The 17,812-nt window shown below is 44.8% G+C and overlaps 2 protein-coding genes across 2 annotated transcripts in view; one reads left to right on the top strand and one right to left on the bottom strand.

Moving 5' to 3' along the window:
* Positions 1 to 8,249: 8,249 nt before the first annotated feature.
* T265_09317 (hypothetical protein) overlaps positions 8,250 to 17,812 on the bottom strand; it is a gene marked incomplete at both ends in the record, with an annotated part of 29,886 nt that continues 20,323 nt past the window's right edge. Inside the window, 2 exons of the mRNA XM_009175346.1 lie at positions 8,250 to 8,490; positions 11,425 to 11,585. Coding sequence (XP_009173610.1) covers positions 8,250 to 8,490; positions 11,425 to 11,585 — 402 coding nt within the window. The remainder of the gene's footprint in view (positions 8,491 to 11,424; positions 11,586 to 17,812) is intronic.
* T265_09315 (hypothetical protein) overlaps positions 12,866 to 17,812 on the top strand; it is a gene marked incomplete at both ends in the record, with an annotated part of 31,630 nt that continues 26,683 nt past the window's right edge. Inside the window, 9 exons of the mRNA XM_009175344.1 lie at positions 12,866 to 13,423; positions 14,267 to 14,354; positions 14,387 to 14,481; positions 14,518 to 14,815; positions 14,956 to 15,005; positions 15,058 to 15,174; positions 15,208 to 15,312; positions 15,348 to 15,430; positions 15,468 to 15,585. Coding sequence (XP_009173608.1) covers positions 12,866 to 13,423; positions 14,267 to 14,354; positions 14,387 to 14,481; positions 14,518 to 14,815; positions 14,956 to 15,005; positions 15,058 to 15,174; positions 15,208 to 15,312; positions 15,348 to 15,430; positions 15,468 to 15,585 — 1,512 coding nt within the window. The remainder of the gene's footprint in view (positions 13,424 to 14,266; positions 14,355 to 14,386; positions 14,482 to 14,517; positions 14,816 to 14,955; positions 15,006 to 15,057; positions 15,175 to 15,207; positions 15,313 to 15,347; positions 15,431 to 15,467; positions 15,586 to 17,812) is intronic.

Here is a 17,812-nt window from a genome sequence, read left to right as displayed (position 1 = left end):
TCCATGCGAGCAATACGGGAGAAGGTACGAGCATGTTTGTCACGCAAGAACGGTTTGGGAGAAATCCGTGTTGAGCTGCAGATATCAGATTGTTGGAAGTAATGTGAACTGGGATAGCTTGCTTCAGAATGCGTTCCAACACATTGCACGGCACCTCAGTGAAGCTAATAGGCATGTAGCTGCAAGGCGGCAGCTGGTCACCATTTTTATAGATTGGCGTGACAATCGTTTCCTTCCCAGCAGAGAGAAGTCGTCCTTCGTCAAGCGACTGACGAAACACCAAGTGTAAATGGTTTGCCAGTGTGGAGGACCTTTCTTTCAGGATCCTTGGATGGACCTGGTCGGGCCCCAACGCGCAGAATGGGTTGATCTGGTGAAAGAGTTGACGAATGTCCTCCGCCGTGAAGACCAAGTCGGTCGGAGGCTGTTCGTAGTTTCTCCTAGACAAGAGTGGATGTGACGAGGACGCTGGGGCTGAGTATAGACACGCATAGTGTTGCCTGTAAGCCCCAGATACCACTGTTGGGTCATTCGTCATTTCTCCGTTTCTATCCCTCAAGGAGAACACGGAGGGCTTGTTTCTGCGGCGATGTCTCATGTACTTGAACAGTACGTTTTTGTTTTTTCGAGCGAGGTCCAGAATGGTGGCTTGTTTTCCCATGTTCCATTGGCGGATTTCCGATTTACAGCGGTTCCGCATTTCAAGAAATGCCAGCTGATCTTCTGTATCCCCTTTAGTCATCTTTTTGGGAAACAGTTGGAATCTTTTTCCCAGTAGTCGCCGAATCCTTTTTGGCAGCCTGAGGTTCGTCCGGTTGTTTCGGGACGAACGTCGCTTCAGCCCCTTGAACTTTCTGGACAATAGTCCTATATAACTCTTCCACTGGAGCTGGTCCGTGTGTGACTTGTTCAAGGAAGATGCGTATTCCTGAGAAGTCTGCACGGCAGAAGTCTNTGACCCAATAGCAGATGAAATCAAAGGTTAGCACACAGTGGTCGCTATGTCCCAGTGGAGCGTTAATTGTTACCTGATCAACGAAGTGTCTTTCGTTGGTGATGACCAAATCCAAGAGGGATGGTAGTTGGCCTGCGCGGTATCTGGTGGGTGCAGCGTGGATGCGTGGACCAACTGCAGCTGTAGCCAAATGGCCATCGTTGGAGAATATTAGGTTCAAAGTATGTAAGCCACCAATGGGACTACGTACAATTTGAGACCCGCCCTCCCCACCAAGTTGTGCAAGCAACGTGGTGTAACTGGCGGGGCCCGTGGTGGAGGACCAGGAAATGTCTGGCAGGTTGAAGTCACCCAACAGAAATTTAGACAATTGGGGAATGGCATGTGCAGCGGAGATAATACCGGATAGATCAGCAGTAGTGGCGGGGCAGGGGGCAGGTGGTAAATAGATACAACCTACTAGTACAAGTCGTTTGATCTGCTCTATTGATATCCAAATGGTCTCTGAAATCCCTTCCAGGGAAGAATCGTCAAATGAGGTTGCACGAAGTTCTGACTCGCAGTAGATGGCATAGCCACCACCCCTTGAGTTTTTCCTATCGGAGGGGTAAGTATCATAGCCAGGGATTGAGATGGCCATGTCAGGAGTTTCATCTGTGTGCCATGTTTCAGTCACGCGGATTATACTTGGTCGTGCTGGGAGATTATGGATTTTAAGCGGTATTGAGCGGGCATTGAAAAACATTATTGACAAGCTCATTGGCGAGTAAACGGTATTAAGCAGGAACTTTGTAACCTCACTCACAGTGAGGTTTAGTACTGGGGGGACTAGGTGCCTGGAGGTGGGGTATTGTGAAACAGGGTTCGAGTCTGGGAGGGAGTATTCAGTGCTGGTGGTAGATGGGTAAATCGTCGTTGAAACAGGTTTGAACCCACGGCAGGAGATACTGTATCAGGCTCAGTATAGGGCACTGAATGACTTTGGGAGGAGGGTATGCAGTTAAATGTAGAGTTTTTCGGCCCTGCCATCTTCTGAATCTGCGGGTAGGTGAAGAGTGTGAATTCGTGGATTTCGCACAGGCGAAGGCGTTACAATACCAGGCTTTGATAATAGATGTTTGAGCCCGTGGGAGCACTTTGGTGGGAAAGGGCGAAGTGTAATTAGGTCAGGGAGTCTGGCGCGAGAGACTGTGTTCCCATCTTTGATTGTAGCGCCGGATATAGGTTGGTAAGATACTGTGTCCGTCCTCACGGCGGTAAATTTTTTTGGTGCAAGTGAGATCAGAGGAGAGACAGGCAGGTGTCCAAGGGTAGAAGTGGAGGGCTCATGGTCATGAACAAGAGATGCAGGGCTGGAGGCAGTTACGGGGATTTGTGCAGCATTAGGCCGCAAGTTGATATCACGATATTACGGGCTTGGGTGAGGAGAGATTCCAGGATAATGGAGGTAAGGGAGAGGATCCGTGCTGCAGTATCAAGCTTTGGAGGATAAGGCGTTAGCTCCGGCATTTGGGGGGGTGGCTGCAATTCCGATCGGTTTAGAACAGGCTAGTCTGATGTCGGGTACGGGGGTGTCTGACAGAACTGGAGGGATTTTAAAAGAGGCCGGACCAGTTGACTGATTCGGTAAGCCGTTGGTTGAATTGGGTGTTCTCCGACAGCTATGTGCACATGTGTCATCGGTGATACGACTTGCGCAACATTCCGAGGAGTTGATTTCATGAGTAGTCCGCGACTGAGCCACATCGTGAGCATTTATTGGTAGGAACTTTTGAGCAAAATATGGACTCGCTTAATGTTTATCAATAGTCGGCTGTGGAAGTTTTGAGAGTGGGTTCCTTGTGAGCTGTCTTTGTAGTCTGGTGTGAGCGGCTTTGACCTTTATGGTCTGGAGTGTCTGGGTCGAGGACAGAAGGGCCCGAGATGTTACCAGGCGCGTTGCATCGTCTTCACCTCTGAATTGGGCAACGCAAGGGGGGTTTCGACTTTCGCAACCGTCGGCTTGTACGGACCGTGTCATGCATGTTACACGCTGTCAAGATCGCGGCTTTTGCGCGTTCTATCGGGATGTGGCCGGGAGTATTCTATAGCAAGACCACTTTAAGGGCATTCCATACGCCGACATAATCTCCAAAGCGAGTATGTCATTAAAGACTGACGTTTCGCAAGATCTGATGGATCACACTGCATCAGGAGTCAGAAGGCAGACAAGTAGCTGCATTATACTACAGGATATCAGTTCGCTCTCCATCCGACGCACACGAGCAATGAGACTTGCTAGGTCGGCGTGGAACTGAGATTCTTTTGTTAAAGAGGATGGAAGACAGCTACCGAGTGCGGCAGGAAGGGAAATGTCGGTTGGTACAACTGATTCGGCTGAATTCAACTGGGGCAATATGTCGACCGTCCTTGAAGGGTGGCTAGATTGAGCGTTGTGCCTTTCGCCTGCAAGGCTCTTCTTTGGACACGATGAGGGCAAGGATGATGGTGAATCGGGGCCCAGCAAGCGCTTTGAGGAAGATGGGACTGATGGCATTGTTTAATTCAGATCAGTTACTAGTAAGCCCCAGTTGGATTATGCCAGCAAGCTTACAACTCAGTTGGGCCTAATCAAGCTAGAAAGAGTTGGATGGGTGGTTTGAATGCGATTAAAAATGAGATGTCCAAAGTGGGTAGCTATATGCTATACTACAGCAAGCAAAACGCTACAGTGGGGCTAAGGTCTAAAATGTTTTTACAAAACCTGACCAAGAGACTCGAGCAGCCTGGCCGCATCTTAAATTGATGTTATTGGTGAGATAGGCAATACTAGGGCAGTCTAGGTGGAAAGTTGATTTGAGGGCGATGGTCATAAGTCCTAGAGGCACTACCCTCAGTTTTAATCTATATGTGGGGGACAGCGATGGAGACTTTCGATGCCGGCCTTGTATGCTTGTAGTGGAGTGTTTGCAATCTCGCTATATATGAATATTGTGTGTCTACTCCTGGGAGCGGCAGCTAGGTGTGCTTTTTATTTGGTTTACTCAATAGGTTTTTGTTGCGGTGTAGTTTCTATTCTGAAAAGAGGAAATACCGCTATGCTCGTCGACATAGGTCATGGGCGCCGCAGAGTGTCTCCAGGCTACCCCGGTTACACTTTTCCGACAGACGAATGACAAGTTATTTTACTCCGCAGCTTATGACGTGGCCAGATAAACAGTTCAGCTTGGTTGAGTACAACACCAGCAGCAACAATAAGAGCACAGCATTTTTAATTTCTTTGGTTTGAAAGCCAGGCTCAGAACCACGGGCGATGGACGACGCACCCTTGCTACTATAGGACTGGCGTGTATACGAACGCACCATGGTGCAAAGTGACAGGGCAACCCTCCCTGCAGTGCGTGCCTGTCCGCCACACGAGTTTTTCATTCCTCGAGCATGCTACCAGATCTACAAGGTGGAAAACCACCCACGCGGTCATAAATGCATTTTATGCATTATTAAATACTCCAGCTACCAAGATTTTCTGGTAGAGGAAGAGCAAGACCAGTAATGACAGCTTAATCAGTTCGAACAAGCAAACAGAAAACAGACGCTAGCGGAGGCAGGTCGCCGGGGAAGCAGTGAAATGACAGGTGCCAATGAGAAAGTGGGGACGGAATGGCGATATTCAGGGCGAGTGCACCTTGGCTAAACGGCAACCGAGCGTTGGTGTGAGCTACCATGTTAAGCGGAAGCGTACTGCTATGTTATGCATGTGAGTGTTTATTGAGCTGTGGGGCAAATCACCAGATGGATATATATAGACGTAGAATGCACCTTGGTAATGAATTAAAAAGCTAACTTTGGTTTGGTTTTCGTCAGTTAGGGTTAGACTGAGGGCACCAGTCACAAGACAGAGCTGATAGATTAATCCGGAATGGTGACTTGACTAGGACCGGGTATCAATTGGCTGTAAAAATTAATGGTCAGTAACAGGCCAGTAACACAGCATGTTTGAATGAAGTAGGCGCTTGACTCCTACATTAGCTTACAGCCAGTCGAGGAGTTTGGAAGAAATGATAACAGGATATTTTACTTGCCCAATAACTGTATCTCCGCTAAGCTCAAATGCGCACTGAATCCGATTCGCAGAGCGGGTCGGATAGTTGGGTATTGGGATAAGGTTGCAGCAGATTCACAGGTGAGGAATTTGTCTGCAGTCTGAGAAAAGGTATGCTGCTGCCTGATGCTTTGCAGCTGATCAGGAAAGCTGATCCAGATTCGATGGTTACAAACCAGAAAGTATTAGTGGCGTAGGTGTGTATGAACTGGAGGACACACTATGAGTTTGCAGCCGTTAGAAATTCCGTAGCGAGGACGTGAGTTTACGTTTGGTCAAACCTCTGCTATAATGGCGTCTTTGTGCGGCAGACCGTGTGAGAGAGCTAGATTTATCTTGAACCGTCTGGGCCACAGTTGTTCGAGGCACAGGAATTGACAGCGATAGCGGTAGGAGAGAAGGTTGGACCGCGGGAACAGCTTTCGCGTGAATGCGCATTGGGCCCTTTCGGTTGCGAGTCTCAACTTTGGGTGTAAAGGAGGAGAATGCAAAACAGAATATCACGAGTGGTTTTATAATAATAATAATGTTTATTCCCAATTTGTGGGTGGCATGCCGTCTGGCATGATCATGCGTTTACAGTCAGAATGGGGCACTACTGAGGGATTTGCGGGAAGTGTTGACTGCGCGAAAAGGGGACAATGTCACAAACAGTGGGAGGTACTTGATTAAACAATAACAATAATAATATGTTTCACTCGCAACCTGTAGTGAACAATAGGCATGAGGTCCGAGTAATTCAGTGACTCCGTTGGCTGCCATGAACTAAAACTGCAAAACCATTGCTGGCCATGAGTGACCTTGGGCGGTTGGGTAAATGGCCGGAGTCATAACAAGCAAAAGTGGAGGTGGAGATGGGATAGTCCGAATTGGGAGAACACGGCAAGTTTAGTCTCAAAAAAAACGCATGGCTTGAAAATGGCAACAAGTGTGTCTGGAAGGTGACAGAAGCGCTGTACCGAAAAACTGAGCCGGCGAGCTCTGGAAACCTGAAACTGCACCTGCTGGGAAAACCTAAGGATGCAGGAGCATTAGGTCGAGATAATGAATTTCCGTAGAACGAGCGATAGGATCTCCATTAACTGTGAAAGCATCAGTCAAGAGAGGGCAGCAACAGAAAACTATGTAGGGTTTCGTTGATGGGAAGACTTGACCACAGTCCTTTGACCAGCGAGTCAGTGAATCTAAGTCTCGCTTAATCTGGTGAAAGGCAAGGGCTTGTGCAGAGGAGGAGAATATGTACGTGATTTGTATACCGTCTGCGAAAAGGAAAACCTTACAATGGGATGACTCGTTGACTATTCTACTACCGCTTCCAATTCCATCGAATCGCCTTCCTTGAATCTCCAACCCGAACAATTTGAGGACAGGTCCTGCATGTCAGCTTGGCTTGAAACCGGACGCATCAGAAATCTTTGATGGTGCGATTCTTCAATAAATGGTCGAAATCACAAACACTCCGGCCCTTGTCTCGTAAACGACAATCTTCGAAAACTTGGGAGGATGCTCAATTTGAGCTGATTAGCTTTCAAGCCTCTCCTGCACATCCCTGATAGTGGAAACTCTACAATTTATATCGAACATAAACCTCTCGTTTTGGCCTTTATATCATCTGATTGTAATGCGGGGTTGCTCTGTGCCTACATAAGGTCCTGTCCATCCAGATGGTCTTCTCTGTTACCACTTCTGTACCTTTTTGCAGTGCACTGTGGGTCCAAATCTCGCTGCGCGGGTCCGATTCTCCTTCTCCATTTAGTCCACCCTAGCCCCTCGAGTCCCCCTGAGTATAAGCGGTTCCTCATATTGACCCTTGAGCAACTCTCTTCTAGCTATAACTTCACTCATCTCCGGCTGGTAGGTGACTTCAACTCTCCAAAGGCCTCCTAGATGTAGCTCCAGCGCGTCAAATCAAGCGAACTCTTTGCAGTGGCGCTAATTAAATCGATCAACAGAGCGCGTGAACTCAACATATCGTTGCACACACCAGATACCGCGCAGGCCTTCTACCATCCCTCATGGATTTGGTTATTACTAACGGAAGACACTTCGTTGATAAAGTTATAATTACCGGTCCACTGGTACGTAGCGATCACTTTGTCCTGACCTTTGACTTCATCTTCTATTGGGCCAGAAACCCGGAAACCTCTGCCGTGCATACTTAGGAATGCGCATCTTTCTTGAACAAGTTAAACTGGGACCAGCTTCAGTGGAAGACTTGTATAGGAACACTGTCCAAAAAGTTTACGAGGCTGACGCGATGTTCGTCCCAGAAAAACCAGCACGCAGTCGGATGAGACCCAGGTTGCCTGAAAGGATTCAGCGTCTGCTGGGAAGGATTTCCCAATATTTTTTCGAAAAAAGTTGTTTACAAGAAACACAGAAAATGGGCTGGAATTTTGTAGACTGCGGAACCACTGTAAGTTAGCGGTTCACAGATGGAACATAAGAAAACAAGCCACCATTCTCGACCTCGCTCGAAAAAACAAAAACAGACTGTTCAAATACATGAGACATATCCACAGAAACAAGCTTTCCAAGTTCTCCTTGAGATACGGGAATGGAGAACCCGTGAGTGACCCAACAGTTGTATCCGAGGTTTACAGAAAACACTATGCAAGTCTATATTCGGCCCCAGCCCCAGCGCCATCGTCACATCCACTCTTGTCAAGGACTAAATACGGGCAGCCTCTAACCGACTTGGCCTTGACGGTGGAGGACATTCGTCCACTCTTGCACAAGATCTATCCATTCTGCTCGTTAGGGCCCAATTAGGTCCATCTAAATATCTTGAAGGAAACGTCATCTACACTGGCAAATCATCTATACCTGGTGTTTCGTCAGTCGCCTGACGAAGTCCGCCTTCTCTCTGCTTGGAAGGAAGCGATTGTCACACCAATCTACAAAACTGGTGACCGACTATCGTCTGGCAGCCATAGGCCTATAAGCCTCACTAGCGTGCCGTGCAAGGTGATGGAACGCATTCTGAAGCGAGCTATCCTAGATAACCTTACTTCCAACAATCTTGATATCCCCAGCCCAACACGGAGTTCCCCCAAGCCGCTCTTGCGTGACAAACATGCTCGTGTTTATGAACAGCTTAACCCAAGTCAAGGACGAGGGACTCATATTGGATGCCATATTTTCAGACTTCTCAAAAACATTTGATTGGGTCCCACACGTCCCGCTGCTCCACACACTCAAGTCTTACAAGATTCAAGGGAGAATTTTACACTGGATGAAGGCGTTCCCGTCGGACAGATCATTCTGAACGGAAAGAGACTTGACCTTCTTTTCTCCAGGGCCGATCTCCATTGGAGTTCCCCAAGGCTGTGTTTTGTACCACTGTTGTTTCTGATATACATCGATATATATGTCGCAATTCCGTGTGTGGTTTTTGCGGACGACTAGAAGTCCTGGATCTTCAGTACCAGTGCCCTCCAAATGGATGTAGACGCTGCAAAGAACTGGTCATTGAGCTGGCATCTTCCTCTGAATGTCGAAAAGTGCGTCCGTATGTGATTTCGAGGAGACTCGGCGAATGGCTTTGTCATGCATTGTGGAAAAGGGCCAGAAAACATCATTAGGATAGAAGCAAAAGGAATTTGGTCATCTAAGTCTCGCGAAACGTGTCCTTCTAACCGCACCAGAGGACATGGGCCCAAAAGTCGTTCGTTAATTTGTGGGTGATTCGGCGCCTCTTCTCCTGTATTATTTGCATGGACTTACAAATAATAATGCCTTATGTGGCCTAGGTCGGACTGCTCCTTGAGTAAGCCAACCAATTTACCTACTCAGGACGCCCGAAAAATGTCACCCTCATTGAGTGTGTCTAGTGAGCCACTACAGAAATGGTTGCTGGCCTTAGGTCCGTGGACTACAAAACGCGTCTCGCGATTCTGGACCCCTATCCTTTGGAGTATCGTTACCTCCGATCGGACCTAGTTCTTACTCATGCTCTGCTTGAACAGAACTTGCCCGACAGGTTTTTCACCGTTGCCACAGCAGCCAGAGGGCGGGGGTTTAGTAAGGAGATTATCAAGCTCAGAGCGAGCATATTCATTAGGCAAAATTTCCATCGTTTCGGGTATTAGCTGCGTGATACGGCCTTCTCCCACCGGTTGTCCACGCTCCTTCTTGAACCCAGTTCGAAGCACTATAAGGCACTCATGCTACTCCTGCATCCGCAGAACTCATTACGATTAACAACGGTAGAGGGCTAATATTCACGTCATCACCTTTCCACCAATGCGGCTACATGGTACGGAAAGCTTCCAAACCATAGCATATAATTCAGCACAGCATTCGTGAACGTTAATGTGTTAAATGTTTATGGACAATTTCACCCAAGCTAAACATGATGTCCTCATAATTAATGCCGTATTTGAGGACTTCTTGAAAGCATTCGATCGAGTCTTACACCTCACACTGCTCTACACAGTCGAGTTTTATGGGACTCCAGGAGAAAATTCACGTAAAAATCAGGCGTCTGCATAAAATAGAGCACTAGACCTACTCTTCTCCAGCACCGACCTCCATTGCAGTTCCTCAAGGCTACGTTTTGGCGCCACTGCTGTTTCTGATCTACGCCAATGACCTTCCAGGTTTGCTTCTATGACCGTGCACACGTTTTGAGGACGAAATAAAGCCCCATTTTTCAAAGCCAGTACCTTTCAAATGGATGTAAACGCGGTAATGAACTGATCTCTTTCCTGGCACCTTCATCCGAGTGATGGGAAATTCGTCCATGTGTCATTTGGTGGTGGCTTCGCAAATGCCTCTGAAATGCATTATGAGAAGGGACCAGAGAAAATTACAAGTCACCAGAAAGATTAAAGTAATTGGTCCTCTTCAATTCAGTCCTTCCCAAAGCACCATGGGGAAACGCCTCAAAAGGCATTCGTCGTTCTACGGATGATCCGGTGCACTTTCTCCCGTATTATTCTCAGTGAACTCCATGTACTCATTCATCAGTCTTCCCCTTGAATATGTCAACCAGGTTGTCTACACGGAACGTAAAAATGACGTAATAATAATTGATCGTGCCCAAAGAGCTGCTACAAAAATGGTCGCCCCCATGAAGTCGTTCAGTATGAAATATGTTCTGCGGTCCTCGACCTCCTTCACCTTGGGTATCTTCGCGTTTGTGGCGATCTAATATTTACTTGTCCCCTGCCTGAACGAAAGTTGGTTTTTCTCACACTGAACCAACTAGCGTGGCGGGAACATGATGAGAAGACTTTCAGGCGCAGAATACCTTTCCCTAGACGGTTGTTTACGCTATATCTTTTGTCCAGTTCAAAGAATTTTAGGCGCTTCTCGTGTGCGTCCTGGTGCTAGCAGGCTAGTCTCGGGCTTAAAGCTTAAGGGGAATTGCCACGCCCATTTTTGCCTATGCTTTTTGGGTAAACGGTGGCAGCTGAAAAACAACAAGAAATCCGACCCTGGAAGCTTGGGAGGAAATTCCAATCCTACTCATCGATCATGCCAACGGCGTGATAGAACGTTTCAATTGCCCCTAAAGCGTCGCCATTCGCCATTCATAGCATGTACTGTTCAGAACCACTCCTGTTTATTCCTCTTCGTATACGCAATACTGTTCGGAAAACTTACAAACTCGTTTTCTGCACCATAATACGATTTCCATGCGAAATGATTGTCGGCTCTTCAACAACTGGTGAAAACGATCACAATCCTGAAATAATTCTTCACTGATCTGACGACGGCTAAACAGCCATCAGCAGTCGACTGAAAGCTGTTTACGCGGGTATACAAGCAACTTCAGATGACGTGCGTATACCCCCACTTACATAGTCACATAAAACCTCCCCTTCAACCAATGCAGCGCACGCCTTACAAAATCTGGTCGATATCAAAAACATTCAGTACATTTCAAGTACTACTCATTGCGACATTCTTAGAGTGCCAAGCTGACTTTATTACGCGTAAGGGGGCCCTTCTGGGGTACCTATTACCTGTTATCAAATAGTGGCAGACGAATTCGTTCATATCAAGAAACATGGGACATTGTGCCTGATCCTCTCCACATAGATAAGGAGATTGGTAGCATTCTCTAACATTTTCAGCTCGACGTATATTCTAAATAATGTGTCTCAAATGAAATTGCCGGAGAGACGCAAAATCGCCTCTAATAATTTTGCGCGCACATGGGCAGAACTTGCATTACGAATTGAAATATGAAAATCCCGTAGTCGCAGAGCCCGTGCATATTTGTGGAAACCAATATGAATTGGTACACTTTCGCCCACCCAAATGCCTGTGGTGTGCGGGATGTGGAGGAAATTTTACGCCTAAAAATGTCTATTGGGTAGTAAATGTTGAAAAACCAACGAGAACAGATTAACACGGAAAAACCCTTTTGAAGACATACAGGCCCATTTTCTGAATATACAGGTCCACCAATGTAGGTGCATAGACCACGCCTGTATGCAACTGAGGGCCAGGTGCATCGCAGTGGAGGCGACCGGTTGGAGAGTAGGCCCAAACGTCGAAAGATGATGATCGCAGGAGCCAAGCCGCGAGAACGTAGGTCTGACCAAATGACGTGAAAACAAATGACAGTGACGAGGCCGCAAGAACGATCGGAAGTAAATGGCAGTTCGAAGAATGCACCCTATAGAAAGTTGCGAGTCAGTGGGTCACGAGGGTTAGCACCAAGAATGTTCACTTATATATATTTACCTGACTGTCATCGGCTGCTGGGAGGAGATATGTAAACCTCGCACCCATTTTTTCGAAATGCCTACAAAATTGTTGGGAATTCAGTGCAAATGACTCCCAGCTTCTGGGATGAGTTAGCGCAAATTTAACCGAGGTCTATATGCGCACATGCCGGTTGACGCATATTTTTAGCTGATTATCCAGTGTTCTGGCGCAGCTCATTGTGCCCATATGGCTTGATAAAAGCCGTCACGAGAAATAACCCGAAATTACTGTTCCCGTTATTTTTTTCCGATTTACGCCTCATTCTGGAGTACCATTAACATCGTATTAAAATTAAGCGGAGACCCTTGGCACCGCGCGGCGTATGGTGAAAATCTGTGCAATGGAGATCAATAGCACATGTGAAAGTTCGATGGTGCGTTTAGGCCCTACTAGAATTAGGATGTATGGCTGGTCATAGTGTGCCAAGTATCTGGCAGCTTCTCCGGTGTTCGGATGGGTCGGCAAAGGCCAGGGAATGTTTGTTTTCATAAAACCACCGAGGCTTGGGTACGGTAATGAAAGTTCTTCTTGACTTGCGGAAAAAACTTCCAGCCGGCTTTCAACCTTCTTTAGTCAAAATTATGGAAAAATACATTTCCTCGACGTAGCTTAGCGCGCTAATGTCACTAGAGTTGGACTTCTTCAGAATGCACCAAACGCCGAATAATGTCACCACCCTCTGCACCCATGCTGATTACGGTTTCGCCGGTTGCCTGTGGCCACAGGCATATGTAGTGACTAGCTAACTACATTTTTCGCCACGTTTTTCTGAAATATGTCCCTATGGCTTCAGGTGAGTTGACCGAACCATCACTGGGATCCCATCAGAATATGCAGTTAATCACAGTCACGATTTCGTGGAAGTTCTGGTGGCAGTTGCTTTCCCCGATGTAATACTAGTAAAGGGTTCTTACAGATGAACGGCCTACATCCAAAGGCGGGATCACTCCTGAACCTACGCAGACGAGCAGCGAGGTAAAGTCTTACTTCATGGCTTATCTGGTCCGAGAATAAATTTAGATTGTTGCTTATTGAACTGAATACCCTGCGCGAAAACATATGCGGAAATTTATTCAAGTCTGTTCGGAGATTCCGCGCACAACGGAATGCTGATGAAGACGAATCTTTTCAAGCAGTTTCGGAAGGATACTGAAACGCTTAAAGCATCCACTGTAACAGAGAGGACATTCCAAAGGACACCCATAAAAGAAACTCTACTATGGGGTGGACTTGATGATACAAGCGGAAGCAATTCATGTGACATAGATGAGGAGGATGATTATTTTCCGTCGAATTCCTTCATGCTTGAGTCTTCAAATTCTCCGACTGATAGTCTCCATGACTGCGAATGGCCCAAAAGCAACCAATATATGGAGAGTATCAAGCGATTTCAAGGGAACAGTACTCCAACAAGTGTCCCTAAGCTCAGCACAAATATTCGAATGAGAGTAGCACAATTTCCTCAAAGAGATGTCCAAGTGGCTCAACTGGACACAAATTTATTAGAAATTCAAAAATCACCTCCGCCTTCGAAAAGGCCAACAGCATCCGCATCTCCGATGGTGAAATTTTTGAGGAATTTTAAAGAGGAGGATAAAATGAGATCCCCTGATACTGCTGGAAAAGTCGATGAAGACGTCAAGTCTCCCTGCATTCAAAGCGATGTAAGCTCAACCGAACCGGGCACGCCAGACCACCGTTCTCCCATAATGGACACACGGAGCGATGAGAAGTTGGAGCTCGAGGACATACATGAAGATACAAAGTATCTCACTGTTTGCTTTATCCCACTTTTTACAGACTCCGTATGCTTTACAAAACACTAAAAAGCGAGCTAGACAGAACTAGAAGATGGAAAGTCGCTGCTGAATTAAGGCTGAACGAGAAGGTAGGAGAACTACAATTTTTGTATATCGAATGCCAAGAATACGGAAATATCAAGAGCTGAGTCCACAATAGAGAATTTGCGAAAATCGAACTTGGAATTACAAGTAATGCCCAGAAAATTGGCATGAATTTTTCAGATGAACCTAGAAAATGTCAGTCTGAAATACAAAAATGAACTGGAAATGAGGAACAAAATAGGGGAGAAGTGAATATGTGTTTGTTTTGTCAATATATATTTTCAGGATGATATCGATCGAACACATGACGGCATGCCTGCGCGACAAGTTTAATAGTTTTAATGAAATAAAGAATGAAGGTATTCTGTCCGATTTTCGAGTAATTGTTCTAGTTTGTGAAAATAACACGGATATGAAGCAGAAGTATCTTGAGCTGAAAAAACTGTATAATAGTTTGCACAATGAGTTGACCCAGCATTCAACTCAGTGTACAAGACAAAGGAAGGCTTTGGAAGAAACAGGTGAGGATGTTTACAAAAAAATATATGGGTAAAGCAAAAGAAAATGTTGAATATATAAAAAACCTTGAGACGGAAATTGAAAAATACAAAGTGACCATGGACACTCTGGTAAGTCTCGGGCTTTTGAAGACCATCTCAACAGGTTGAGCAACATAACGGAGAAAGACAGCAAACAGACAAAGAATTAATATGTTTAATGAGGGAGATAGACTTTTTGAGCACAGAAAATGGTAAGAATAGATAATTTATACTGATGGTTTAGTGGAACAAAAAATCATAAACTCAAAATTGCTCATTGACTCGACGAGGGACAAGGAACACATTGAAAATAAAGAGCAATATGTCCGCGTGCTAGAGGTACGTTTTTAGCGACAAATTTACTTACTCATAAAGGAAGCAAAGACATTTCTTGAAGAACAGCTGAAGGAGGAAACTAGTCGGTTAAAGGACGTCGAAAAGAAACTGGAAGTTTCTGAAAGACTTCTGGAAGAGAAGGAAAGTAAAATTGCAAAATCTAAAGTGCTCGATGAAGAAAAGACTTTACAAATTAATATGCTAACCACTGAACTGTCGAATGTACAAGACGAAGTGAAGCTTGCCCAGTCAGAATTTGGCGAATTCAGGCAACAAGCGACCGTAGAGAAAAACGCTTTGAAAGAAAACATACAAGTTCTGAAATCTGGAGTTATGGGTATCCTAAAGTTGCTCAAAGAGAGGTATAAAATTTGTTTTCCAAAAACAAGCAATGTAGAGACGGGGTTACCACAACGATTGGAGATACAATTTGTGATATAAAAAGTATTATCCAATCATGTTCACGTACATTTGTAGACGAAATTATACTTCTCACCGAAATCAAAAAGTTAGATGAGGCAAATTTGGTAATTTCTAGTTTCAAAATTTTGAAATATTTCTGCCTAAATACCACAAAAGATGCGGCAAGTAGAGGAAATCACCCAGTTGAAACAAGAATTACGTGATGTATTGAACGTGAAATCAGATTTGAAGACAAAACTCGATGACATTTTGATTAGATTTCATGAGACAAAAGTATGCGGGAATCTCTTGACTCAGTTGTTTTAGGCTGAGTGTGAACAACTCCGGATGAAAGAAGAAAGAATGGAACAACAACTGCAAACTGATAAATCATCGGCAGCTAAGTCTGCCCTGGAAAAAGAGGAAACTGAGGTGAGTTTATGTGGACCATTTTTGGAGTAATTCAGACAAAACTCAGAGCAGCCAATGAAGAACTAAGAGTTCTGCAAAACAAACTGTTGGAAAATGAAGAAGAAGTAACACAGCTGAAGTATGCAAACAACCTTTAAATCCCATATTTCACTAAGAACTAACTGTAGAGACTACTTGAAGCAGAACAAAGAGCTTCAGATGGCTAGTGAGGACGAAAAAAAGAATAAGGAGCTAGCGGAACAGGAAGTTGCCTCGCTAACAAAAACCATTAAAGTAATTTGTGCCATTCTTCTTTGATTTATTGCTGTTAGCAGCAATTCGTTTCATTGTTTCCACCGCCAAGTCAGGTGTTGCACTAAGACACTTTTATATGGTTGGGAATTCTTGTAGTTGCGTTAACCATATTCATGTGAAAACCCAACTGTTTCACTTCTGCTCGCATTAGGTAGAACATTTGAAAGAACAACGTATGAACTAATCAATTCTGATAGCTTGACAAGCCAGCTTAAGGAATTATGCCACTGGAACTCAGTCGTTTGTAATTTTCATGAACGTTCAGTGGATGCGGTACCTGTGAATTTGTACGCCGATATGATAGTGAGCTAAAATAAATTTGTGAGCCACTGCTCTACAGTCCTGGTCTTCAGAAAGTCTCAACCTCGGTGACTACGGGTCACGAACTACTGGTGATGGGTAATTGACACTTGTGCCTCAGTGGCTAACCTGTGTGTAAATTCCCATGTAAATAGGAAGACATAGGATCTAGCTAGTCCCTCTGTTTTAATGGCGGTTAGTGTGGATGGTATAATATACAGACATTTGGTTGATTGCCGCTCAGTTGCATCCGGTGTGACTATGCATCCCTGGGTGTAGACTACAATCTTAATTCCGCAGCTATATACTTTATATCACGGAAAGGACGAATTTTTACATAGTTTAGTGTGTTGCATGGGCCGTAACTTTAAGAACGATCCCGTAGTGTATTGTGTATTATGAATCAGAACAATATAAGAGGCAGTTGCGGTTTCAGTGAAGTTCTTAATAAGTGCAGTGTGCTGAATGGTAAACTGCTTTATTTTAACATCCATAATTGTGAATAAGATTCGTCTCAAGAATTTGACAGCCCTGTCCTGATTACTAAGAAATGTACATAGGTTGCATTTTCGCTTTTCTGAAAAGATTAGAAAGATTAGAAAATAAGGATATTACACAAAGCAGTAACACAACGTGCCATGTAGGAGGACTCGGTAAAATTTAATATACTGCATCCTTACAATTCCTAAAAGGAGGACTCTATTTTGACCGGTCTAGTAATCGCTAGAATCATTTTATGGACAGGGTTGGACTACAATTTCCCTCTAGTTTTACAATGATAGTGTCATTAGTTAAAAGACACCTTGGAGAAGTTTTCCGTAATGTGGGAATTGGCGCGTCCGTATCTGCTTACCCCATTATTTTTGGGTCTCAAAATGTCTGTTCTAATGTTTCTCAATTCTGTTGTTCTGTTGTTGTTAAATGAAAGAACATAGAAGACCGTTAATAAAACTCCACGCATTATAGAGAAACAGCAGGTTAAATCAATGCCACCCAACCTGTTTATTTTCAAGATGTGGGAGGAATCTATTTTTTGAAAATGCATGCATTTGGTGGTTAGTCTCACGCATAACTAAACCACATAGATTCTACTCAAAAGGAATTTTTATCACAACGTTATTTGTATCTAAGCCCTTTCGGCCTAGTTGTTGAATTCGGATGTTTTGTAGGTATATTAGTGCTGCTCGTTTTACCGTCAATTAGTTTATTCCTCATATTGCTTAAACTAAGACATCATCCTGATCATAGTTAGATTCATGCAGTATATAACGGCGTAAAACTGAGGAACATGCAATTTCAACGTTTTAGAATGCAGTATGCAAAGTTGGCCAGATATTTACAGGCTTAGAAAAACCAACATTACCTGAAAGCATTTCGTCTCACCACCGACATATTTTCCTCCGTCAAAGTCCAGAATGCAGACAATATTTTGGCCTCCCATTTCCAAATGTACTGCGCTGTGGTCCTAGCTGACTTAAAAGTATATTTGGACGAATGATTCATTGATCACCTGAGACAAAAGTGGCAGTTCTGATTATTCACCTGCAGATTGGAGGCCTTTTGGCTGCCGAAGACAATTATATCATAATCATGGACTGATAATTCTCAGCTGCTGTACAGACTCAAAAAAAGTAAAACCAGGCACATAGCTAATGAACGCAAGTTTAGCAATTTACTGCAATCTTTTTTATGCCCATATCAATTAGTTGGTGGCATATTAGTTGGGCATTTGAAAAACAAATGATCCAGAGGAGGTGGAGGTTGAGCAACATGACATCAAGGACAACGGGTTAATCCGGTATGAAACGTGTCAACCACAAGCCACCAAATGACGGCTAACCCGACCTAAAGCTGCCACATTGACGTGGTGGTCGGACTTGAGTGCTGCAATGATCCCGCGGGCTAC

The sequence above is a fragment of the Opisthorchis viverrini genome, assembly GCF_000715545.1.
Source record: "Opisthorchis viverrini unplaced genomic scaffold opera_v5_273, whole genome shotgun sequence".
NCBI lineage: Eukaryota > Metazoa > Platyhelminthes > Trematoda > Opisthorchiida > Opisthorchiidae > Opisthorchis > Opisthorchis viverrini.
Note: the sequence above shows the minus strand (reverse complement) of the source record. Positions and strands in the feature narration are given on the sequence as shown.